Here is a 20,318-nt window from a genome sequence, read left to right on the forward strand (position 1 = left end):
AGATGTTTGCTGTGAGGGTTGGGGGGAGAGGGGAGAGTGGGGTGGGGGCAGGTTGAGCAAAGGAACAAGATCTCTAACTTAAAAAATTGTATAGATCATTCTAGCTGCTATGTGGAGAAGACTGTGTGGAGGGGGAGGGGGGGAGGGGGAAGGAGGATGGAAGCAGGGAGACCAGAAGGAGTCTACTGCACTAGTCCAGGCAGGAGATGGTAGAAACTCAGACCGGAGTGGCGGTGATAGGGCTTGTGAAAAGCAGTCAGGTTTTGGATGGATTTTGAACGTTGAGTCACCAAGACTTGCTGCTCGACTGGATGTGGTGTGTGGTTTGCTTCTCTCTTGGTTGTAGGCCCCATACCCTGAGCTCGAAGGGAGCCTGCGGGCACTTCTTCCTGCCTCTTCCTTTGCTGAAGGCTTCCACCTTGGACCTCCTACTCTTGAGGTTTCCACGGCTGGGTCCTGGGTCTTTACTTTTCTTGCAGGATGAGATGGGATTGGACATATATTGGTACCTTCATTGCTTTTGTTTTTCTTCCTTGTGGTCTTTAAAAGAAATGTCAAGATTCACGAAGAGAAAAGCAGCGGCGTGGGGGGGGGCAGTCTCTTTCTTTGAATGAATGTTTTGCTTATTTTTTACAGTATACATTCAGAAAATAATTTTTGTGTTGAATTGTAATCAATATAATAGGTCAGGGGAGCTACAACCAGGGGCTCCTGGGACAGAAGAACTTCTCCCTGGGAATGATAAAAATCCAATGGACATTTTAAAAATAGGGTCTGATGTCTAATTTTATTTTAAATCTTACTGTTGGATACCCACACACTCTGCACCCTCACAGCTTCATAACACAAATAGATATATTTGTTCTCACTGTTACGGTATATTTTGGAGATTATTTTATCTCCATATATTAAAAGCTTCCTTAGTATGCCCAGGTTGTGCACTGCACAATGCCAGGGGGTGCCATTCGTATTAGCTGCCATGCTGGTTCCTAGAGTACTCATTCTTTTCTGCAATAGCGTTATACTGCATCGTAGATCACTGCTGACTTAACCAGTACTCTTTTGGTGGGCCCCATCTTTTGCTATTTTAAAGAGTGCCGCACGGAATAACCTTGTCCTTAGTTTTTTCTGCACGTCTGCCAGGACATCACAGGACAGCCCACTCACTAGTCGTAGAATTACTTCATCAAAGGAGGTATACATTTTTAATTTTGAAAACTGCAAAATTACCTGCCACTGGTTTGCACGTACCCTCTTTCCACAGGCTCTACACGTAGGTTTAGTTGTTTCAACCAGGTCGCTCTACCTGGGTGGCACCTTGTCCTGCCTTTCGTGTCAGTCCACGCAGAGCAGATGAAGGAGGTCAGACCTGGATTCAAATTCCCGCTCTGCCGCTTGCTTGCCGGCGGACCTCACGCCTCTGCGCTTCGCTTCCTCTTCTGTAAAAGGGCAGTAGCATAGTTCGGGGAACTTTATGGGGATGGAAGGGGACAGCAATTAACCGGGCAACGCATTAGATCTGGTAGTGATGGTGAAGGCAACAAAGGAGAGTGTTCCTGAGGCCCTGCCCCCCCCCCCCCCCCCCCCCCCGGGGAGCAAGGAAAGACTTGGTGGGAAATAAGATTTGAGCCACGCTCTGCAGTGTGACCAGGAGTTAATGAGGACAAAGGCGGGCGTGGGGGGGTGGCGGGATATTGTTCTTGATGATCAGAGGTAGGGAAGACCTCACAAGGGGCGGGGGTGGGAGGGGTACACTGTGGGGAGGGGCCGGGCCATGCATGGCATTGCAGCCAGAGGGACTGGGAGCCACTGATGGCCAACTGAAGTTTCTAAAAGGTCATCCTGGCTGCAGGGTGGGGAGTGGGGGGGTGAGGGCTGGAGGGGAAGGTGGTAGTTTGGATGAGGGGGGCAGGCAATGGAGGGAGGGAAGGTGGCGGGTGGGAGTGCGCTTTAGGACATGGAATTGACAGGACTTTGAGATGGAGCCCGTATGGGGGTGAGACGGAGATCTCAAGAATTAGCAGTTCTAGTGAAGTTACTCATATGTGCTCACTAGATGGGTATGTAATGCTTGTTGGGATGCCTGAGGAGAGAGTAAAATCATGGTCGAGTTTCCTTGGGGTGAGTGTGTCGGTGTGTGAGAGTCTGTGTGTGAGTGTGTATATGTGAGTGCGCGGATCTGTGTATCTGTATGTGTGAGTCTCGGTGCGTCTGTGTGTGCGTGTGTCTGTGTGTGTGGATGGGGGGTTGGGGTGGCAGGTATGCGCTGCAGTTTCTGCATCCAAAACTAAAGGCAGAGTTTGGGATCCATGCGTATCTGTAGAAATCTTCTCCCCACGTGCCATGTGGCAATTGGGAATCGCAAGAAAACACCCTGATGGGCTTTTCTCTTCCTTCAGAGTGAAGTCTTTGAGGGCGATACCAATTTCCTAATATTCCAAATTCAACAACAACAAAAAAATGCTACTTAACATTGTTAAAGTTTGATTTTAGCACAATTCAAAACAGTTTCTTTGGCCAGTGGCCAGTGTGAAAATCAATCCCACATTTTGGACTTGGTGGCAGTCTCGTCCATCTGCGAGTATTTAAAAAGCTCTGAGCTGAGTTGATAGAAAAATCGTTTTCAAGGAAATGTCATTTATGAGTTTTCATTGCAGTGTTTATCATGGGGGAAGTTTGAACAACTTAAATGCCCGACCGTAGGGGTTAAAGCTGTAGCCCACACAGGGGATGGAAACGCCAGGGCCAGGACCCAGCCTGAGGCGAGAGAGGCAGGAGGGGGGCGAAATTTAAGGCAGCGCTCACTCCCCGGGGCCTACCTTGCACTTAGACAATCCTGAGAGCCCGTGCCTCCTTAAATCACGTGATCAGGTGCCCAGGCACCTGAGCGGCCTTGCTAGTCTGAGCCCTGGAGATACTGTGCTGTCATCTGAGATTGTCTCATGAAACAAGTTTCAATGACAAGGGGAAATGGTCACACTGTATTGTTAAGTGGAAACAAGATGTAAAGTAGAATCCCAGATCTGTGTGCCTAGAAGAAAAGTCTGGAAGGAATACACTAAAATGCTTACTTATTTTGAGAGAGTATTCTTTTTTTTTTTTTTAAGATTTGATTTATTTATTTGACAGAGAGAGCCAGCCAGCGAGAGAGGGAACACAAGCAGGGGGAGTGGGAGAGGAAGAAGCAGGCTCATAGCGGAGGAGCCTGATGTGGGGCTCGATCCCATAACGCTGGGATCATGCCCTGAGCCAAAGGCAGATGTTAAACGACTGAGCCACCCAGGCACCCCTGAGAGAGTATTCTCTTTATAATTTATACTTTTTTGGGGTCTCATCTTTTTACCCTACAACGAATGAACCTGTACTCACTTTCCCTTTGTCTTGGTATAAAATTCATACCAACAAAGATCGATGCCCTTCGTATCTGTCCGCCAGAGCGGTTAAGCTGATGTTGCGAGCGGGCAAAGCTTGAATCTGGGAGTGGGGGGCTCTGATGAGCCTTCCCCGTGAAACCGTAGGTCTTCGAGGTGTGAAGCCCATGTTCACCTCTGGATTCTTTTTGCTGAGCTGGCAGGATGCACCTGTGTGTCTTAAGATGCCTCCACCAGATTCCAGGAGAGTTGGCCTTTTTCCGAGTCAGCGGTGACGCAGAGGAAGCCAGAAGGGCCACATCCTTGGGGCTCCCCCCCCCCTGGCTTCGGAGCAGTGGGGTCTTGAACAGGGCCCCTAATCCTGGTGAGCCTCAGCTTTCTCATCCAAAAAAGGAGTAACTCAGCTCTCCTGCTGTGCAGATTAAATCAGTCTGCCACTCCCTACTCAAGTAGCAAACCTCACAGTGTGCACTGGAAACACCCCTTCTTCCTGGAACCCTGTCACCCGCCTGGGAAATGACAAGAAGCAGAACTTTCGCTCTCATCTCGGCTGCAGGAAGCAGAGCCTCTTGTGCTTTGGAGACCAGATAACCTTACACTTCTGGGTTTGCAGCAGGTGTCTGCTAAGGTGGGAAGGTGACTTTGCTGGCTCAGGCCCCGGGAGAGATCTTACCTTTGGAGAAGCCTAGAAAGAGGCCTCGAGACCAAAGTCTCCCTAAAATGGGGACAACAGGGCATATGGGACCTCAAGGGTCAATCAGGCCATCCCGAGACATGAAGTTCTTTTCACAAGACTGAAATCCCTCGGCTTTTGGAGAAGCAAGTAAATGGCTCCATGCTCTCCTTTACCAGCTCTCCAGGTGGCTGGCAAGGCTCTCCAGAAAGAGCACGCCACGCAGTCAGGGCTCTGGGCACCCTCTACCATCTTCTCTGGGAGGGGAGGGGGGAGGGGAAGTGTTCTTTTGCATTTCTTGCAAGATGGTGAGGTTTCTTCGCTGGGCCCCACCTCCTTCCAGAGCTCCATGTCAGAGCGGCTGTTAGCCAGCCCGCAGAGAAGCCTGGTATTAGTGCCTGGGTTTGCCACCCACAAGCCCGTTTCGGGTCATTTTTCACTTTGCTAGTCTTTCACATTCATTCTTCACCTTTCCATTCAGTTCTGTAGTATCACCTCCGTGTTTTGATTCATGTCATCCTCTGATGGCAAGGAAAAGTCTCTGTTCATGGGCACTTACTGGGAGCTCTCCTTTGGGGCCCTGCAAAAGCATCTTATTAAGCCTTCGAAAGAGCCCCGGGGAGTAGGAGGTGATATCCCTGTTTTACGTGAGCATCTGAAACTCAGAAGGGAGGAGCCCCGGGGCCACAGTCCCAGGGTCTGCAGAAGCAAAGAGCCAAAGAGCCGGGATGGAAATGCAGCTGTCTGACCGAGCGTGAGATCCTTTCTTCTTGTGTTGATTTCTGATGCCTGTCTTTCTCTCCATCCCCCGCCCCCAACACCCCTTGTTGAGCAGGAAGAACATGCTTGATCTCACAATTGAACACTTACTCGTGTTTCCTTTGAGCACCTGAGCTGCATTTCTGACCTGTCTTCCTAGATCCCAGAGCAGAGCGGGTGTCACTTCGGTGGGGGCAGGGGGTGGGGGGTGGGGGGTGGTCCGAGAGCCTGGAATGCACATCCTACCTCGGCCCTATCCTAGCCATGTTACTGGACAGGTCGCCTGCCCTTCGCTGGCGTCGGTGGGCCCATCCCGCACGGAGCTGCAGTGTGGTGCCGGGTCTGCGGGACGCGTGCGCTTGGCTGCTGCGTTGTCCTTGCTGGTGACCGGGAACGCATATGTTTATCGATCACACCGAACAAAATAAACAAGGTTCCTGCTACCAAGGTTCTTGGACCTCGTGTTCAAGTGGGAGAGAGAGGTGCTAAGCAAACAAACAACTAACGAAACAAGAACATTTCAGACGGGCATGCAGTCACTATGCCAGAGGCGTGCTCCAGAACATGAAATGTCTGATTTTCTGGAGGAAAAAAGAGCCCCGATGTGTAGCATTTGCCAATTTTCGGGGTATAAATATTCCCCACTGTGGCTGACTTCCGGTTACCAAAGTGGCAACTGGCTCTTAAAATTTCTAAAAATTTTAACAAGTGGCTCTTGCAAGGCCGAGGAAGCTGGCTGCGGCGTTGGGTGTGGTTCGGGAAAGACCAGAAGGTACCTGAAAACAAAATGTACCAGCGGGAGAGCATCGTAGGCAGAGAAGGGGGCTGCGCAGAAGCCCTGCGGCTGGAGAGGGCTCCGTGTGCGCAGGGAGCAGAAGGTGGTTGGTTTTGGCAGGGACCTAACGGGGTGGGGAAAGAAGCGAGCCGCTGGGCTGGTGGAAGCCTCAGCGACCCTGGGACCAAGTCTGGATTTTATTCTAAGGCCACAGGAAGTCTTTGGAGAGTTGTAAGCAGCAGAATGTCTGGGTCTGATTTGCATTTTTTTTTTTTAAACATTATTGGGCTCTTCTGTGAAAGGCCAGCAAGAGGCCAGTTAGGGGGCAGTGATGGTTGCTCCGGGGAGAGGCAGTGGTGTTGGGGTAGGTGTGGCCGCAGGGGAAGACCTGGAAATGGCTGGATTCAGGTAGAGCCGTAGGGATGTGACGAGTTTTGTCACCTGGCTCTTCACCGTAAGTACAGCCCGGCTGCAATTTCTGCGCCTCTGTCCTGGGGAAGAGGAAGGAACCAGAGACCAGCCAGGCTTACTATCTCTCCAGCCTACTTTTCTCTACACTGGGTGATAACTCTGTTTACCACCTCCTGGAGAGATGGTGAGGACATCTATTTATCTCGGGTCCAAATGCAAAGCAAAACCAACAAAAACAAAATCTCAACTCTGAGCTTCCTGCTTTGATTTTTGCAGGAGAACAGTCCCCTGTTCTTCGTTTTGCCTGGGGCGGGGGGTGGGGGGGAGATAAGAGGCTCTGACTAGAATTTCCATCTTGGCCCCAGGGTGCCTCTTGGGTGTGTATCAGACATGTAAATGCTGTGGGTGTCCACCTGGCAGGTTTTAAAAAAAGGCGTCATCTGGCTCTTCTCCACTCCCAACCTGTCTCTGTATGGTTTTCGGAAGGGCACAAGAGAACGTCATACCTCTGTGTTGTCCGGTAGAACTTGATGATGGAAATGGTTTTATCTGTGCTGTCCACGACAGTGGCCGCTCGCCATCTGTGGCTTCTGAGTGCCTGAAATGTGGCTAGCATGACTGAGAAACTGGATTTTCCATTTTCTTTAATTTTTGTATTGATGGTACTGGCCCGCACGGTTCTAGACTATGTGTCATCCTCCATTGCCCTGGAACCTTTGTTTTCTGGCAGTTGGCTGCAGAGCCTAGTTCTGTAGACCCGCAGAGAAGGGTAGGGTTTAGGGAGCTGTCACCTGCCACAAAGCCCCTCGCAATTTGCCAAGGAAGGAACGGTGTTTCTCAGCTGGGGAGTGGCAAGACAGGACACCATCTTCAAAGTCTCAGCCTGGTCCTCTTTTTCTTTTGTTATTATATATATGAAACCAGTGTTACATCTCAGACATTTCTAGGCATCGATTCTTCATTGTGAATCAAGTGGGAGTCTTCTCTGACCACCTTCTTAACCTTGATCTCCTCCTCCATCCCTAGAAGTGCCCGTGGTGTGGTCACTTTGGGGTACACCCTTCTGCACCTTTCCTCTTGTGTTTCTATCTGTATCAGTGGATAGATTCCAAGCATCCAGCATTAAAAAAAAATAATAAGTTGTATCATGCAGTACCTGTTTTTCTGCAAGTTGTCTTCTCTTTCAGTAGTCTTAGATCTTTCTGGGTCAGTTCATTGATCTCTACTGTTTTTTTGTTTGGTTTGGTTTGGTTTGGTTTGGTTTAATTGCTATAGTATTTCATTGCCTGGACATTTCATATCACTTAGAAGCTGTTGCTGTAATTAATTGTTTATTACTCCATTTGTTTTAGTAAACATTTTTGTGTGTGTCTCCTGAATGCACAATATTTCTTTTAGGGTACACAGTGAGAAATGGAATTACCAGGTCAGAGGGAATATGTATTTTTAATTTTAATAGCTTCATAATACTCTATAAGGGGCACCTGGCTGGCTCAGTTGGTAGAGCACAGAACTCTTGATCTCGGGATTGTGAGTTCCAGCCCCATGTTGGGTAGAGATTACTCAAAAATAAAATCTTTAAAAAAAATTTCACAAAATAGTTATACCGGGTTATGTTCCTATGAACTGCGTCAGCATGCCTTTTGTGTCCGTAAGTCTCTAAAACACATGATTTTATCAAATACCAACACGTATGCCAATCTAACAGGTGAAAAATGGTATCCCATAGTTATGTAATTTGAATTTTCTTGTTTATAAGTCAGATTGAACATCTTTTCCATGCTAATGGCCATTAGTTTTTCTGTGAATTGCCTGTTCAAACTTCTTGCTCATTTTTCTGTTGGATCGTTTTGTAAATGCATTCAGCAAATGTGTACCAGAATGCCTACCATGTGCCAAGCAGTAATCTAGGTGCTAGGGATGCTGTGGCAAGTAAAATGAATAGACAAGTCTGCCCTCGAAGTGGTGATAGTCTAGTTGTAGGAGGAAGACCGGGGGCACCTGGGTGGTTCAGTCGGTTAAGTGTTCGATTCTTGATTTTGGCTCAGGTCATGATCTCAGGGTCGTGAGACTGAGCCCCATATTGGGCTCCATGCTGGGCTCCAAGCAGGCATGAGCCTGCTTAAGATGCTCTCTCTTCCCCCTCCCTCTGCCCCTCCCCTCCCTTGCACATGTATGTGTACACACACACACACACACACACACACTCTCAAGAAAGAAAGAAAGAAAGAAAGACCTAAGCAAAAGAAATTGAGGAAATATATAATAGTGTTAGATGGGATGAAAAGAAGGAAAAGGAGGTAGAGAAGAAGGAAAGAGATAGTTCTACCCACTGGGGGTAAGACTCAATTTTAAATAGGATGGCCAGGAATTTTGTAGGCATTCTTTGTATATTCTGTGTACTAATCCTTTGCTTTTTCTATGTTGCACACATTTTGCTACAGTCTTTAATTTTCTTTTGACTCAGAAGATGGTACTTTTGCCTAGCTTTTTTTTTTTTTAATTAAAAAATGTAACTTGTTGGTTGGAATATATTCATGTAAAAAAGTGTAAGTTCCTTCTTCTGATCTTCTCAGGCAACCATTGTCAAGAGCTCTGGTTTATCTTTCTTGATTATTTTCTGTCCTCACCACCATGTGACACTCTCCCCACAACCCTACTGGCAACACTGAGCACTGGCAGTTTCTGGCTGTTTCCTCATAAATGCAGTTCTAGTCTATTATATTCTTCCTCATGGTTGTTTAACATTCCATTTTAGGGAGGATCTCTGTAGTTTATCTAAGCAGCCCTTCTGGTTGGACGTCGAGGTTATTTCGGGTTCTCCATTCCTCCAGATGATGCAGCAATCCTGTGCTCTTTCTGCTGCCCGTGAGCTTCTCAGATCCTGGTGGGACAACACCCACCAGCACCCTGCATACTAAAGGTGCTATAATAATTTGATTTTGTTTTCTCCCCCACAGCTCCATGGCTACATGGAAAACAAGCCCCTGGGGCTTCAGATCTTCATTGGGACAGCTGATGAGCGGATCCTCAAGCCCCATGCCTTCTACCAGGTGCACCGGATCACGGGCAAAACCGTCACCACCACCAGCTACGAGAAAATCGTGGGCAACACCAAAGTCCTGGAGATCCCTCTAGAGCCAAAAAACAACATGAGGGCGACGTAAGGGCTGGGGCCCAAGGGTGGTGGGTCTTTACGGGGAAGTGAGTGGGGCTAAGTGGCAGGGATTTGGAGTTGGTGGAAGGAACCGTGGATGGTGGTTCCCACTCTGTGATGGACCCTTAGAGAGTCATTGAAAAAGTTTCTATTTTAAAAGTTCTCTACCTGAGTACTTCTCATGCGTATCAGGAGGAAGAATACCTACGCATCTTTGGATTGTTACTTGGGATGAGACTAAATTTATTTACATTTAAAAATTTATTTGGCCTAAAGACAATGATTAAATAGGGATGCGGAAAGGTCACAACTCACAAGGCGACAGGCATATAGCTAGAGTCTGGGAGACGTTGCATCCGTGTACTAGAGCTAAAACATACTCTTTATTAGAAAATAATCTCAGACTTCCAAACCATGAGAATTTTTACAGGGAACTCCTGTCTGCTGTTCACTCAGATTTGCCCATCGCGAACATTTTTCACACTCGCTTTATGACTCCCTTCACTTTTCGCATTTTCCCGAGCTGAGAGTTGCGGACATGGTGACTTTTTTTTTTTTTTTTTACTTTTAGATGCCTGTCTGTGCATTTCCTCAGAGCAAGAATGCGGTCTTTTGTGACCACAGCGCATTTATCACATTAAAGAGCCTTCATGTTGATACACCATTCTTAATCTGTTGAATAGTCTGTAATCAATTTTACCAGTTACATAGTTGAGTTTTTCAGATACATTTGAGAGTAGAAAAATTGGCATGAGAAACATCTCCCTAGAGCAGTCATTTCACGGGGGCATTTCTCTCGCGACTTTGTTCGTGTTTGACCTCCGACTGGGCATCAGCCCCTGGCTGAAATATTCATCAGCGGATGGCAGTCCCCTCCCCCCACGACCGCCGCTGACGGTAGCCTTACTTTGGTGAACCGAGCAAGGTGGTTTTGTGGGTGATCTTGTCTCTTCACCGAGATGGTCAGTTCTCAATGGGGTTCTCCACCTCCTGGCAGCATCGATTGTGCGGGGATCCTGAAGCTTCGGAACGCTGACATTGAGCTGCGGAAAGGGGAGACGGACATCGGCCGGAAGAACACGCGGGTGCGGCTGGTGTTCCGAGTGCACATTCCAGAGTCCAGCGGGAGGATCGTCTCCCTGCAGACTGCGTCGAACCCCATCGAGTGCTGTAAGTCGGGCTTTGGGCAGGGTCGGCCTCTGCCAAGTGTGCTCTGTGTGACCTTCCACCCGGGGCAAGGTGCCCCGCGAGAAGACGCGGGACTCACGAGGGTCAGTGGGGGGGAGGGGTGGGCAAGAGGACCCAAGGGCCCAGAGGCAGAGCCCGTTTAACAGTTTCTCTCTGCTTCTATTTACTTGTGGAAGGTTTTGTGGTCTCACAGGAAATTAAAAAATAATACAGCTAATGAGTAGCCTACAGCTTTGTTTAGAAGATTTGAAATGTCTGAATGTTTTGGTCTTAAAAGGGTAGATTTAGTTGGCATGGGTTTACTGTACGCAGTGCCCTCTTTTCTTTTCCTTGCCTCTCCTTTCACTCAGAAGAGTATCCCAGTGGCTGTCGCCTCTGGAGCGGTGACTGCTGGTCACAGTGCTGAGTGCTCAGCACTCAAGAGCCCGTGGAATCTTCACAGCAGTCTTTGGCAGCTGCTGGTGCTGTGATGCCCGTTTCACAGGAGGGGAGGGAGGGCTGAGGGCTTGGCTAACTTGTGCCAGCAGGGCTGGGATGTGAACAGGGAAAGATGCCCAAACAAAGATGCAGAGGAATCTTAGAATGATCCAGTGTGCAGTGGCCGAGGCCTGCCATGTGGACGGGCCCGAGCAGGAACTGGCTCAGTTCTCATCAGGCTTTGAAAGAAGAAGCTGCTTTGAGCTCATTCACGGGTGCTTGAGGCAAGGTGTGTAGCTGGTTTTTGCAGTTAGACATGGCAAAGCTTACTGTCTGCTCCAGGTCTGAGAGTTCACAGATCGTTTATCAAAGCATAAAGAAGAAAAAAGTAAACATTGTTGCGGAAACCAAAGCGGTTCATATTATTTTTTCGTGTCTTCTAAGAGTATTTTTTATGTTGTTACAGTCATGGTCTGTATTCAATTATGTTTCAGGATTCTTCTTCCTTTTTACTGGACACTTTACCCTAACTTTGTGTCACAAAAATCCTTTGCCTACGGAGGCCAGGGAGGTCCTGTGGAGGGGTGGAGTGGCTTGGTGGGCGGCAGTAGGGAGTGGTGGAGACCAGGGAGCAGGAGGACACGTTCCCCACCTACAGGGTCTGCCTTTAGGCCACCCCAGCCCGTGTGTCCACGTGGGCTTGTAGGCTAGAGGTGGCCAAGTCCTCTGACTTTTGAAGACAAACCAAAAATCTCCTGATTAAAAAAAAAAAAAAAAAAAAAAACAAAGACCAAAACAGCAACAAATTCAAAATACTGTGTGGATCAGAGGAAACCTTCATGTGGCTTTGATTAATCAGAGGTAGTCTTAATCAGACATTAATGAGTAAAGCAAATGCATGAATATCTTATGCAGAGAAGGTTGAGGAAGACTGGCCCCCAGGTTTAGAAGAGGGTGAGGAAAGAGCGTGGGCCCTCGTTGGGAGAGAAGCCAGAACTTGGTCTTGGTTGGTCTTCGGGAAAAGACGAAGGGGCCCTATGATTTCTTCCAGTCTTGCGAGTCTTGATATGGATCAGGCTAAACGTGGTGGTGCATCTCTCCTCTAATGTTAGACGAGAAAGACCCAACAGCAGACAACAAGGGAAAAGCAGTGTTGAAAAACGTCATCTCAGAAACATTGGAATTCCCCTCCTCTACCCAGCAGACCCCACCCCTGTCCTCTGAGCGCTAGTCACAGTGGCTGCCCCACTCCGATGTTGGTTTCGAACATCTCGAGATGTTTTGGGAAGGAAACTCGGGCTCTTCCTCAGTAATTTGGGGGATTTTGAGAAGATAAGGTCTCTTCTTTCTGGCAAATGACTCACACTACAGGATGGGGCTGTGGTTTCTAGCAAGGTGGGGAGCAGGAGGTCTCAGGAGAGACCACATGCCAGAGCCCCTGTTTCTCTCCATCTTTGGGCCGCTCAGGTCAATGCATCTCCAGCTGATCAGAGACTTTAAGGATCAGCACTGAACTGCACGCATCTCCAGCACGATCTCCAGGGTGTTATAAACTTGTTCGAATCTTGAATGTAGGCTTTTTTTTTCTGCATTTGGCTGATTCAACCACCTCCTTTTGACAGATAAGGAAACAGACTTTCTTGGTAAAGTGATTCACTCGTTTTGACTCGGTAGGTAGCAGAGCCAGAGTCTCCAGCTTTCTAGTTCTGTGAAACACCTTTTTTTTTTTTTTTTTTGAGATTTTATTTATTTATTCGACAGAGATAGAGACAGCCAGCAAGAGAGGAAACACAAGCAGGGGGAGTGGGAGAGGAAGAAGCAGGCTCATAGCAGAGGAGCCTGATGTGGGGCTTGATCCCATAATGCCGGGATCACGCCCTGAGCCAAAGGCAGACGCTTAACCGCTGTGCCACCCAGGCGCCCCTGTGAAACACCTTCTTAGGGTTTCTAGAACACCACCGTTTCTTGCAGTACCAGACTGAACCACCAATTGCTCCTCGCTCGCTCGCTCTCTGTCACTCAGAATCTGCTGTCATGTTTATCCCCTTCTTTGTTCTATTTGCCTAGACTGCTGCCGGATCGTTCTATATGTATTTATTGGCTGATGGACTTACTATATGGTCCTTAGGGACCGCTCTCTGCTGACAACCCAATTTACTTGTCAGTCTCTCTCATGTAAGGACGGAGACCAGAGGGTGTCAGCCAGGGTCTGGCACAGCAACTATCTCTAGAATGTTTGTTTAAAAAAAAAAAAAAAAAAGTAGTGAAAACAGGCATCTTCAGGCTGCCCAGCAGGAGAGAAAGGCAGTGAGGAGATGGGGGTGGGAGGGGGTGGGGAAGGGGTCTTGTCCATAGGTGCAGAGGTCTTGTCCCATGAGAACCTTCCCGTGGGTTTTCTCCCTGCCCTGCCAAGGGGCCTTCTCTGTTCACTGAGTTCCCGAAAACACCGAAAGCAGTTTTCCACCAAGTCCTGCCCACTCCCAGCGCAGAATGGAAATTCGCTCCGCTCCTTTTGCAGGGCCTGGGGGAGTGGGTATATGAGGGGGCCTGGCATGCGGATTTTCTCACGAGCTCTTTTTCAGTTTCTCCCTTTTTGTGACTTAACTGGGTTTTACTGAGGTCTAATTAAGATAGAATAAATCGTGCAGACTTCGTGTCTTCAGCTGAGGGATTTTGGACAATTCACCATACCTGTGTGACCACGGCTCGAAACGAGACACAGGACATTTCCTTCCTTTCTGGAAGGGCCCTCGTTCCCTGTCAGCCAGTGGCTCCTCCCCGGTCCCACACATTTGCCGGTTCTGGAACTTCACGTAATGGAATCGTACAGCGTGTACTCTTGCGCCTGGCTGCTTTTGCTCCACGCGGTGGTTTTGAGATCCATTGCTATTACAATGTGACTCGAGAGTCTATTCCTTTTTCTCGCCGAACACTATGCAGTTGTGTGACTGTAATGATTGACAGACATCTGGCTTGTTGGCGGGGTTCGGGTGCTGTGGAGAAGGCTGCCGTGAACCTTCTCGTTCCAAGTGTTTTGTGGACAAATGCTTTCACTGCTCCCGGGTACATACCTGGGAATGGAATTGCTCCTTCGTGGGGAAAGGATATGTGTTCCAATTCCTAGATCATTTTATACTCTGTGCACGAGTGCATGGGGGTTCCATGTGCTCCTGCTCCCGATGGTTGATGTTGCCAGTCTCTCTGCTGGTAGTCATGCCGGGGAGCCGGCAGTGTCCCCCCTTGTGCAGAATTTGCATTTCCCTAGTGACTCAGGATGCTGAGCTCCAGTTTGTGCAATTCTTGGCTGTTTCCATGTCTTCCTTGGTGAAGTGTCTGTTCAAAGCTTTTGCCCATTTTCTATTGGGTTACTCAGATTTTTATTGTTAATATGCAGCAGTTGTTTGAGTATTGTGGGTAGGAGACTTTTGTCAGATGTATGTACTGTGAATATTTTCCCCAGTCCATGGCTTGCCTTTTTATTTTCTTATTTGTGTCTTCTTACAGGCATCGATATTTTATTTTGATGAAGTCCTAATTTATCATTCTCTTTTCCTTTGGGGTTAGTGCTCTTTGTATTCCCTCAACAAATCTCTCTACCTTTCTGAAGGAAGCAAAGATATTCTCTTGTGTTTTCGTCCAGAAGCTTTTTGATTCTGACTTTTAGGTGTAGGGATACACTCCATCTCGGGCTAATTTTTGTGTATGGTGTGAGGTACGGTCGAGGTCCAGTGTTCACCGTCTGGAAATCTGCTTGTTTCACATGCCATTTTCTGCAAGCAAGAGCTTGGAAATCCCAACTGTGTTCCTTCCCTCATCAATATTCTTGCACCGCTCCACTTCACTGTCCTAGGTCTGGCTTGGGAGGTGGGCGATCGCGCAGCATTGCTTCGCGAAAGTCCTTAGAATCAGTGGGACCAGCCTGGCATATTCCCTCATTTGCTTCATGAAAGCAAAGATGCTTAACTTGTCCACCTGCTTCTGCCAGAAGCCGAGAGGACACACGTAATTCCTATGGGCTTCTTAACGCGGACTTTTCCACTTAGAAATATATTTGGAGTGCATGATACACTGTTCTAGGCACTGGGGATAAAACACGGATCAAAACAAAGTCTCGGCCCTCGTGGAGGTCACATTCTAGTGGGGAAAACCAACAATAAACAAGTAATGAAAACCATCATTTCAAACAGCTAAGCATGGTGATGAAAATAATAAGGACCATGTGTTGGTGACTTGGGGGAGGGTAGCAGCAGCCTTGGCTGTGCTGATCAGGGTAGACCTCTTGAAAGAGGTGGCACATTAACCTGGGCCTGAGTGGTGGGGGAGCATGGCCCAGCTGAAGGACACAGTAGGTGCAAGGGCCCTGAGGCAGGGATAAGCTCCGGGTTTTCAGGGAACAGAAGGGCAGCTGGGGAGGCTTACGGAGTGAATAGGGGTCAGGAGAGCTCTGAGATGAAGCTGGGGACTCAGATTTCATTCCAAGTGAAATGGGAAGCCTGGAGTTCTAAGTAGCAGACTGACGTGATGGGATCTATATTTTCAAAGTTGTTCGGCACAGTGCCTGGTACACAGTAGGTGTTAATAAATACTCGAAAACTAAATGAAGGAAGAAAGGAGACAACAGGGACCTGGCAGGGAAGGGGTAAAGGAAGAGAAACAATTATCGGTCACCTGCTGTGAGTCCAGCACTTTCCATGTTGCTGTGAAGCATCAAAAACACTGTGAGCTCAGTGTCTGTTCCCATTTCACAGCTGGGAAAACTAAAACACAGAGGAGTTGAATAAATTGCCTATGGTCACACAACTAGTAAGGGACCATACCAGTGGTGACATCCACATCGTGCTGGATCTCAGGACACCAAGATGGAGTTACATCACGGGTGACAGATTAATTTGGGCCAGAACCCCAAAACTGGCATCCTCTCACATAAACCGAGAGAACAGCTCAGCAACCCTCAGAGGCTTCTGGGTGTGCTCCCACCCACAGCAATAGATGTTCTTCCCTGAGCTGCTGTAGCAGTAAATCTGGGGTGAAATTTGGGCATTGGGCAGAGGTTGGGTAGGCCAGGCCTTTGTCAGCCCCTGCTTTCCAAGGAGACTTCTAAGGCATGACCAAGAAGCCACATTTCAGAAACAACCAGAAACCTACATGATGGGGAGAAGCAGTTTCAGGTGGTGGTGAGGTCTGGGCCTGGGTTCACATCCTGCCTCTGCCACTTAGTGGCTATGTAGTCCCAGGAAGTTCCTCAACACTCCGTGCCTCAGTTTCCTCCTCTGTAAAATGGGAATAGCAGTCGTACCTATCTCTTGGCCCTTGTGTGGGTTAACTGCCTGTGTGTGGATCGTACAGTAGCTGCCAGCTGAGATCGCAGTCAGATAACCCGAGTGCCTCTCCCGTGGTGTGTCCCACGCTGGCTTGTTTGCCGCCCTTCCCCTGGCTCTGCAGAGCAGCCTTGCATACACCTCTGACTGCCGCTGGGTCACTGCCAAGAGGCCACAGCCCAGGCGGCAGCAGACCGGTGTGGGGGTGTAACAAACACTAATTGTTTCGGGCGAGCTGGCAGCAAGCAGCTCACGCCCGCTGCTGAGAAGGGACCTGGCCGGTTATCTGGCCGGTGCAGTGGGTGGGCCGGGGGGTGAGTGCGGGGGAGCTGGGTTTAGGGGGAGGGCCCAGGACTGGGGTGGCTTCTCTGCTGATTGATGTGGTTATCTGACCGAAGGTTAAGGCCCTCGCTGAGCTAGTTGTGCAGGGGCAGGGAAGGTAAAACCACCCGGATTGAAATTTTGCGGTGTGCCCATGGCCCTCGCGTGTATCAGCTCGTTTCCAGCCTCTTAATGGCCTCGCAGAGCTCCCCTTAGAGACTTGCTCCATTCATTCATTCAGAAAGATTTATTGACCTGTTGTGCCAGTGAGCGTTTGAGGCGTGAGATGCTGCCCTCTTGGCGCTTCTGTTCTCCCCGGTTGAAGTTGAGAAGCATTTCGTGATTTACTGCAGCCGCGTGGCCGGCAAGGAGAGGGGCGGAGGGGAGAGGACACCCGTGTCCTTTTGTCTGTCCAGGCTGCCTGGGTCCCTCAGTGACCAGAAAGCTCATCGGTCCAGTGGAGAGTCGTGCAGCCCTCGGGGAGGGCCTTGTCATATGGAGATGCGTGGGAATATTCTGAAGGGGCCGCCCATGAGCACAGCGGAATGGGAGAGTGATTATCTGAGCAAGAAAGAAAGATCATAGGTCCCACGGGGGCCCTGGTGCTTTGTGGGTTCGGTGAGATGAGATCTACCGGCCCCGCAGGGTACAAGTTACTGCTCCATATTTCCTATGGGAAAGCTGAGGCCGCGTGAGGTCCGGAGGTAGAAGGTGGTCACGTGCACTGCAGGCCCATCTGTGCACACCGTACCCCACTCCCGCGGGGTGAATGCTGACAGCTCTCTCACAGAGGTGAACCCCACACTCAGGGAGAATTGCTGTCCCACCTCCCACTTCCCGGGGAAGACCCGGGAATCACCAGGGCAGGGGCTGGGGGGCCTAAGGGGCTGGTCTCAGGCGAGGCCTGAGTCAGCACTGTATTCTGAGCTGGGCCAGGCTCACAGCCAAGGATGGCAGCCTGCTGTAGAGACGAGAAGTACAGCAGCTGCAGCGCTGCAGCCCGGGGTGGTCAGTGCTCGGGCCAGGATGAGACTGATGGGAGCCCCCCCGCCCCGGCCCCCCTTGCCTGGGCTGGCTGGCGGCTTTCCCACTGGGAAAGCCTTTACTGAAAAGGGGCCCCTCGGGGTAATAGAATCCCACAGTCTAGGTTCAAATCCTGCCTGTCTGCCTCACTTAGCTGTGAGCTCTCAGGCATATCCCTTTTCCTCAGGGAGACTCAGTGCTCCCAGCTCCAAAATGGGAGTAATTCTTGCTTAGCGGTCTCATGAGGCTTAGCAGTAAAAATAACTAAAGTTCAGTGAGCCTGACAAAATGCTATGCGCTTCCCATGCATTGACTCATTTAATTTGCAAATAGCCCTATGAGGTTGGCACTATGATTATTCGCATTTTATAGATGAGAAAAGAGAGACCCAGAGAGATGAAGTGACTGGCCCGAGGTCCCGAAGCTCGGAAGACACCGAGCTGGGCTTTGAACTCGGGCACTCACGTGGCAGTGTCCTTTTATCCACGACCCTAAATTGCCTTCTTGTGTGTGTTTTGTAATATCAACAAACACATATATGTGAGGTGCCTGGAATCCGAGGCACTCTCTATGCAGCTGTAATTACTCGCTATTATTAGCCGAACCCACCCACTCCACAGAATCAAATTTCTCTGACCAGCCTCTCCTGCCTGTCTCCTGAGGTTTTTTGGGTAGATCGTAATTCTTGGCCACACACCCCAATGACGGGGCAAATTGGAGAGAGGCAAGCAGTCATGTCCCATTTCCAGGCTGACTCGGGCCGACCGGCAGGACCCCGAGCCGGTGTGAACTCCCCCAGCCGCGGCCGCTCTGCTCCCCATCAGCCACTGTTGCTGGTAAGAGCAAACAGCCGAACTGGTTAAACCAACAGTGCCCTGTTGATTCAGAGCTCATAAAACCCAGGAGCCCCAGGCCCCTTTATGAAGGGCCAGAACCTGGGGGCACGGGGGAAGCCTGGGGAAGTCTCTTGGTGAGGGCCACCTAGAAGCTTCTGCTGGAGCAGAGCGTCTAGACTTCACCCACAGGGAGAGCCCGGCCTTCAGGATGGCTTTAAAATGGCGGCCCCTGGTTTGGGGAGAGCAGTGCAGGGTGGATGGTTTGGATGGTCTGGAATCTGTAAGGGTCAAAAAGCCGAATGAGAGGCAGTGGGGGGCTGATGGGGGTTGGTGCACCCCGGGCTTCCTGACAGCCCTCTCACGGGTCCTGGATGGTGTCACTCCAATGAGCAGCCTGGGTGTGAGAGGTTGCATCAGAGAGAGAGAGAGAGAGAGAGGAGGAAGTGGACCCCAGGAGGGTAATTTTGGTTGCTGTTTGCCTCTCTTCAGTTCCTCTTTCAGAGGCTAATTGGATTTGTTTGCTTTACCTCTGGGCTCTCTGAGGATGCAGGGGCATCCCCTGGAGGAGGTCCCCTTGTCCTCAGGTGGCCTCCTAAGTGTCACAGTTGGCGCTCAAACAGATGTGTGTAGCGAGTTGCCTGGAAAGGTTGTGACCATTGCGAATTCTGGGAGAGCTGGGTGCAGGAGGGGGAGGTGTGGCCTGAGCACCTGCAGTTTATTAAGTGCCTCCTCCAGCCAGGTAATCCGGCTGCGGGGGACCTGGGAGCCTTACTTTGAGCAACTCTGGCCGTCGAGGTTGAGAAATCTGGTTTCTGGTTCGGGATCCACCAAGAACAGCCGCGACAAGCACAGCAGCACGTGTAGACACGCGGGACGTGGCGGGCACAGATTGGGTGAAATGCAGACTCTAAGACAGCGACATCTAGCCCGCGCCTCCAGCATGGAAACTGCCGGAGAAACTGCAGGGTCGAGTATCCATCCGTAACCTTGCTGGCTGAGATTTACTGAGCCAAATACACTTTTTGTGAATTCTCCCATGGAAGCCTCGAAACAGCCCGGGAGATGGGTCTGTGAACCGTTGCGGCGTCCAGAGGGGGGACCAGGCTTAGAGAAGCCCCACGCAAGGATCCCCCGAGCGAGGGCCGGGGGCTCATCCGCACCCGGGCTGCCCCTTGAGGGCACTGAGTGCCAAGGGTCTGTTCCCCTGCCTGTAAGGCGGCCTTAATAGCATCTTCCTCGCTCCGGTGGGGCTGTCACTGAAGGCTTTAAAAAGACAACAAATGAGAAAATGTTCTGAAAAGGGCTAAGCAAGAAAGAGTGGCGTTTTGAAGGACGGAGCTCAAGAGTCGTTTCTCGAACGGTTACTGTGGGCTAGGCGCTGGCTGAATGCTTTAGTCTTATGTTAGACGTTTTTCTTATTGAGATAAAATACACATCACAAAACGTGCCATTTGACCCACTTTACGGCGCACAACACCGTGGTACTGAGGACTCGGGGTGCGGGGCCACCACCACCACCGTCTAGTTCCAGAGCTTGTCCATCCCCCCGAAAAGAAACCGCATGCTCCTTGGCCCTGGGCGGTCTGTTTTCCATCTCCCGGATTCGCCCATGCTGAACCGTTTGTACCCGCGGGATCCCAGAATAGTTGTCCTTCTGCGTCCGGCTCCTTGCAATTAGCACCACGTTTTCAAGGTTCACCCACGGTGTAGCCGGTATCGTGCTTTGTTCCTTCTCATGGCCGAATCGGATTTCTCCAGGAACAGAGAGGGTTTTGCCGAGGAGGCATCTGTAATCCAGAGAGGTGAAGTGACTTGCTCAGGGTCACACAGCAGGGAAGTAGCAGACACAAGACTCGAAACCGTGTCTTTCTGACTCCAGAGCCCAAGCAGCAGTCAACCGGGAATTCTCCTTTGACTCCCGGGGGCCTGCCTTATCCTGCCACTGATGATATGGTAGAGCATACCTGGGGGGGCCCATTGGAATCCTTAGGGGTTATTTATTTATTTTTTAAAAATCTCTGCTGGGATCCTCCCCTCAGAGCATTGAAGTCAGAACCTCTAGAACAGTG

The 20,318-nt window shown here is 49.9% G+C and overlaps 1 protein-coding gene and 1 long non-coding RNA gene across 8 annotated transcripts in view; both read left to right on the forward strand.

Moving 5' to 3' along the window:
* The window catches only part of NFATC2 (nuclear factor of activated T cells 2), a 150,691-nt gene that overhangs the window by 67,792 nt on the left and 62,581 nt on the right, over positions 1 to 20,318 (forward strand). For all 7 annotated transcript variants that reach the window (XM_044385903.3, XM_044385904.3, XM_026503746.4 and 4 more), the window contains exons 4-5: positions 8,950 to 9,152; positions 10,144 to 10,316. In XM_044385903.3, the coding sequence (XP_044241838.2) occupies positions 8,950 to 9,152; positions 10,144 to 10,316 (376 nt within the window). The remainder of the gene's footprint in view (positions 1 to 8,949; positions 9,153 to 10,143; positions 10,317 to 20,318) is intronic.
* Positions 12,543 to 19,851, forward strand: LOC125283116 (uncharacterized). The gene is made up of 2 exons (XR_007190674.2): positions 12,543 to 18,249; positions 18,985 to 19,851. It is a non-coding gene; the product is annotated as an uncharacterized LOC125283116 (long non-coding RNA).

This window comes from Ursus arctos, unplaced genomic scaffold (assembly GCF_023065955.2).
Source record: "Ursus arctos isolate Adak ecotype North America unplaced genomic scaffold, UrsArc2.0 scaffold_16, whole genome shotgun sequence".
Classification (NCBI taxonomy): Eukaryota; Metazoa; Chordata; class Mammalia; order Carnivora; family Ursidae; genus Ursus; species Ursus arctos.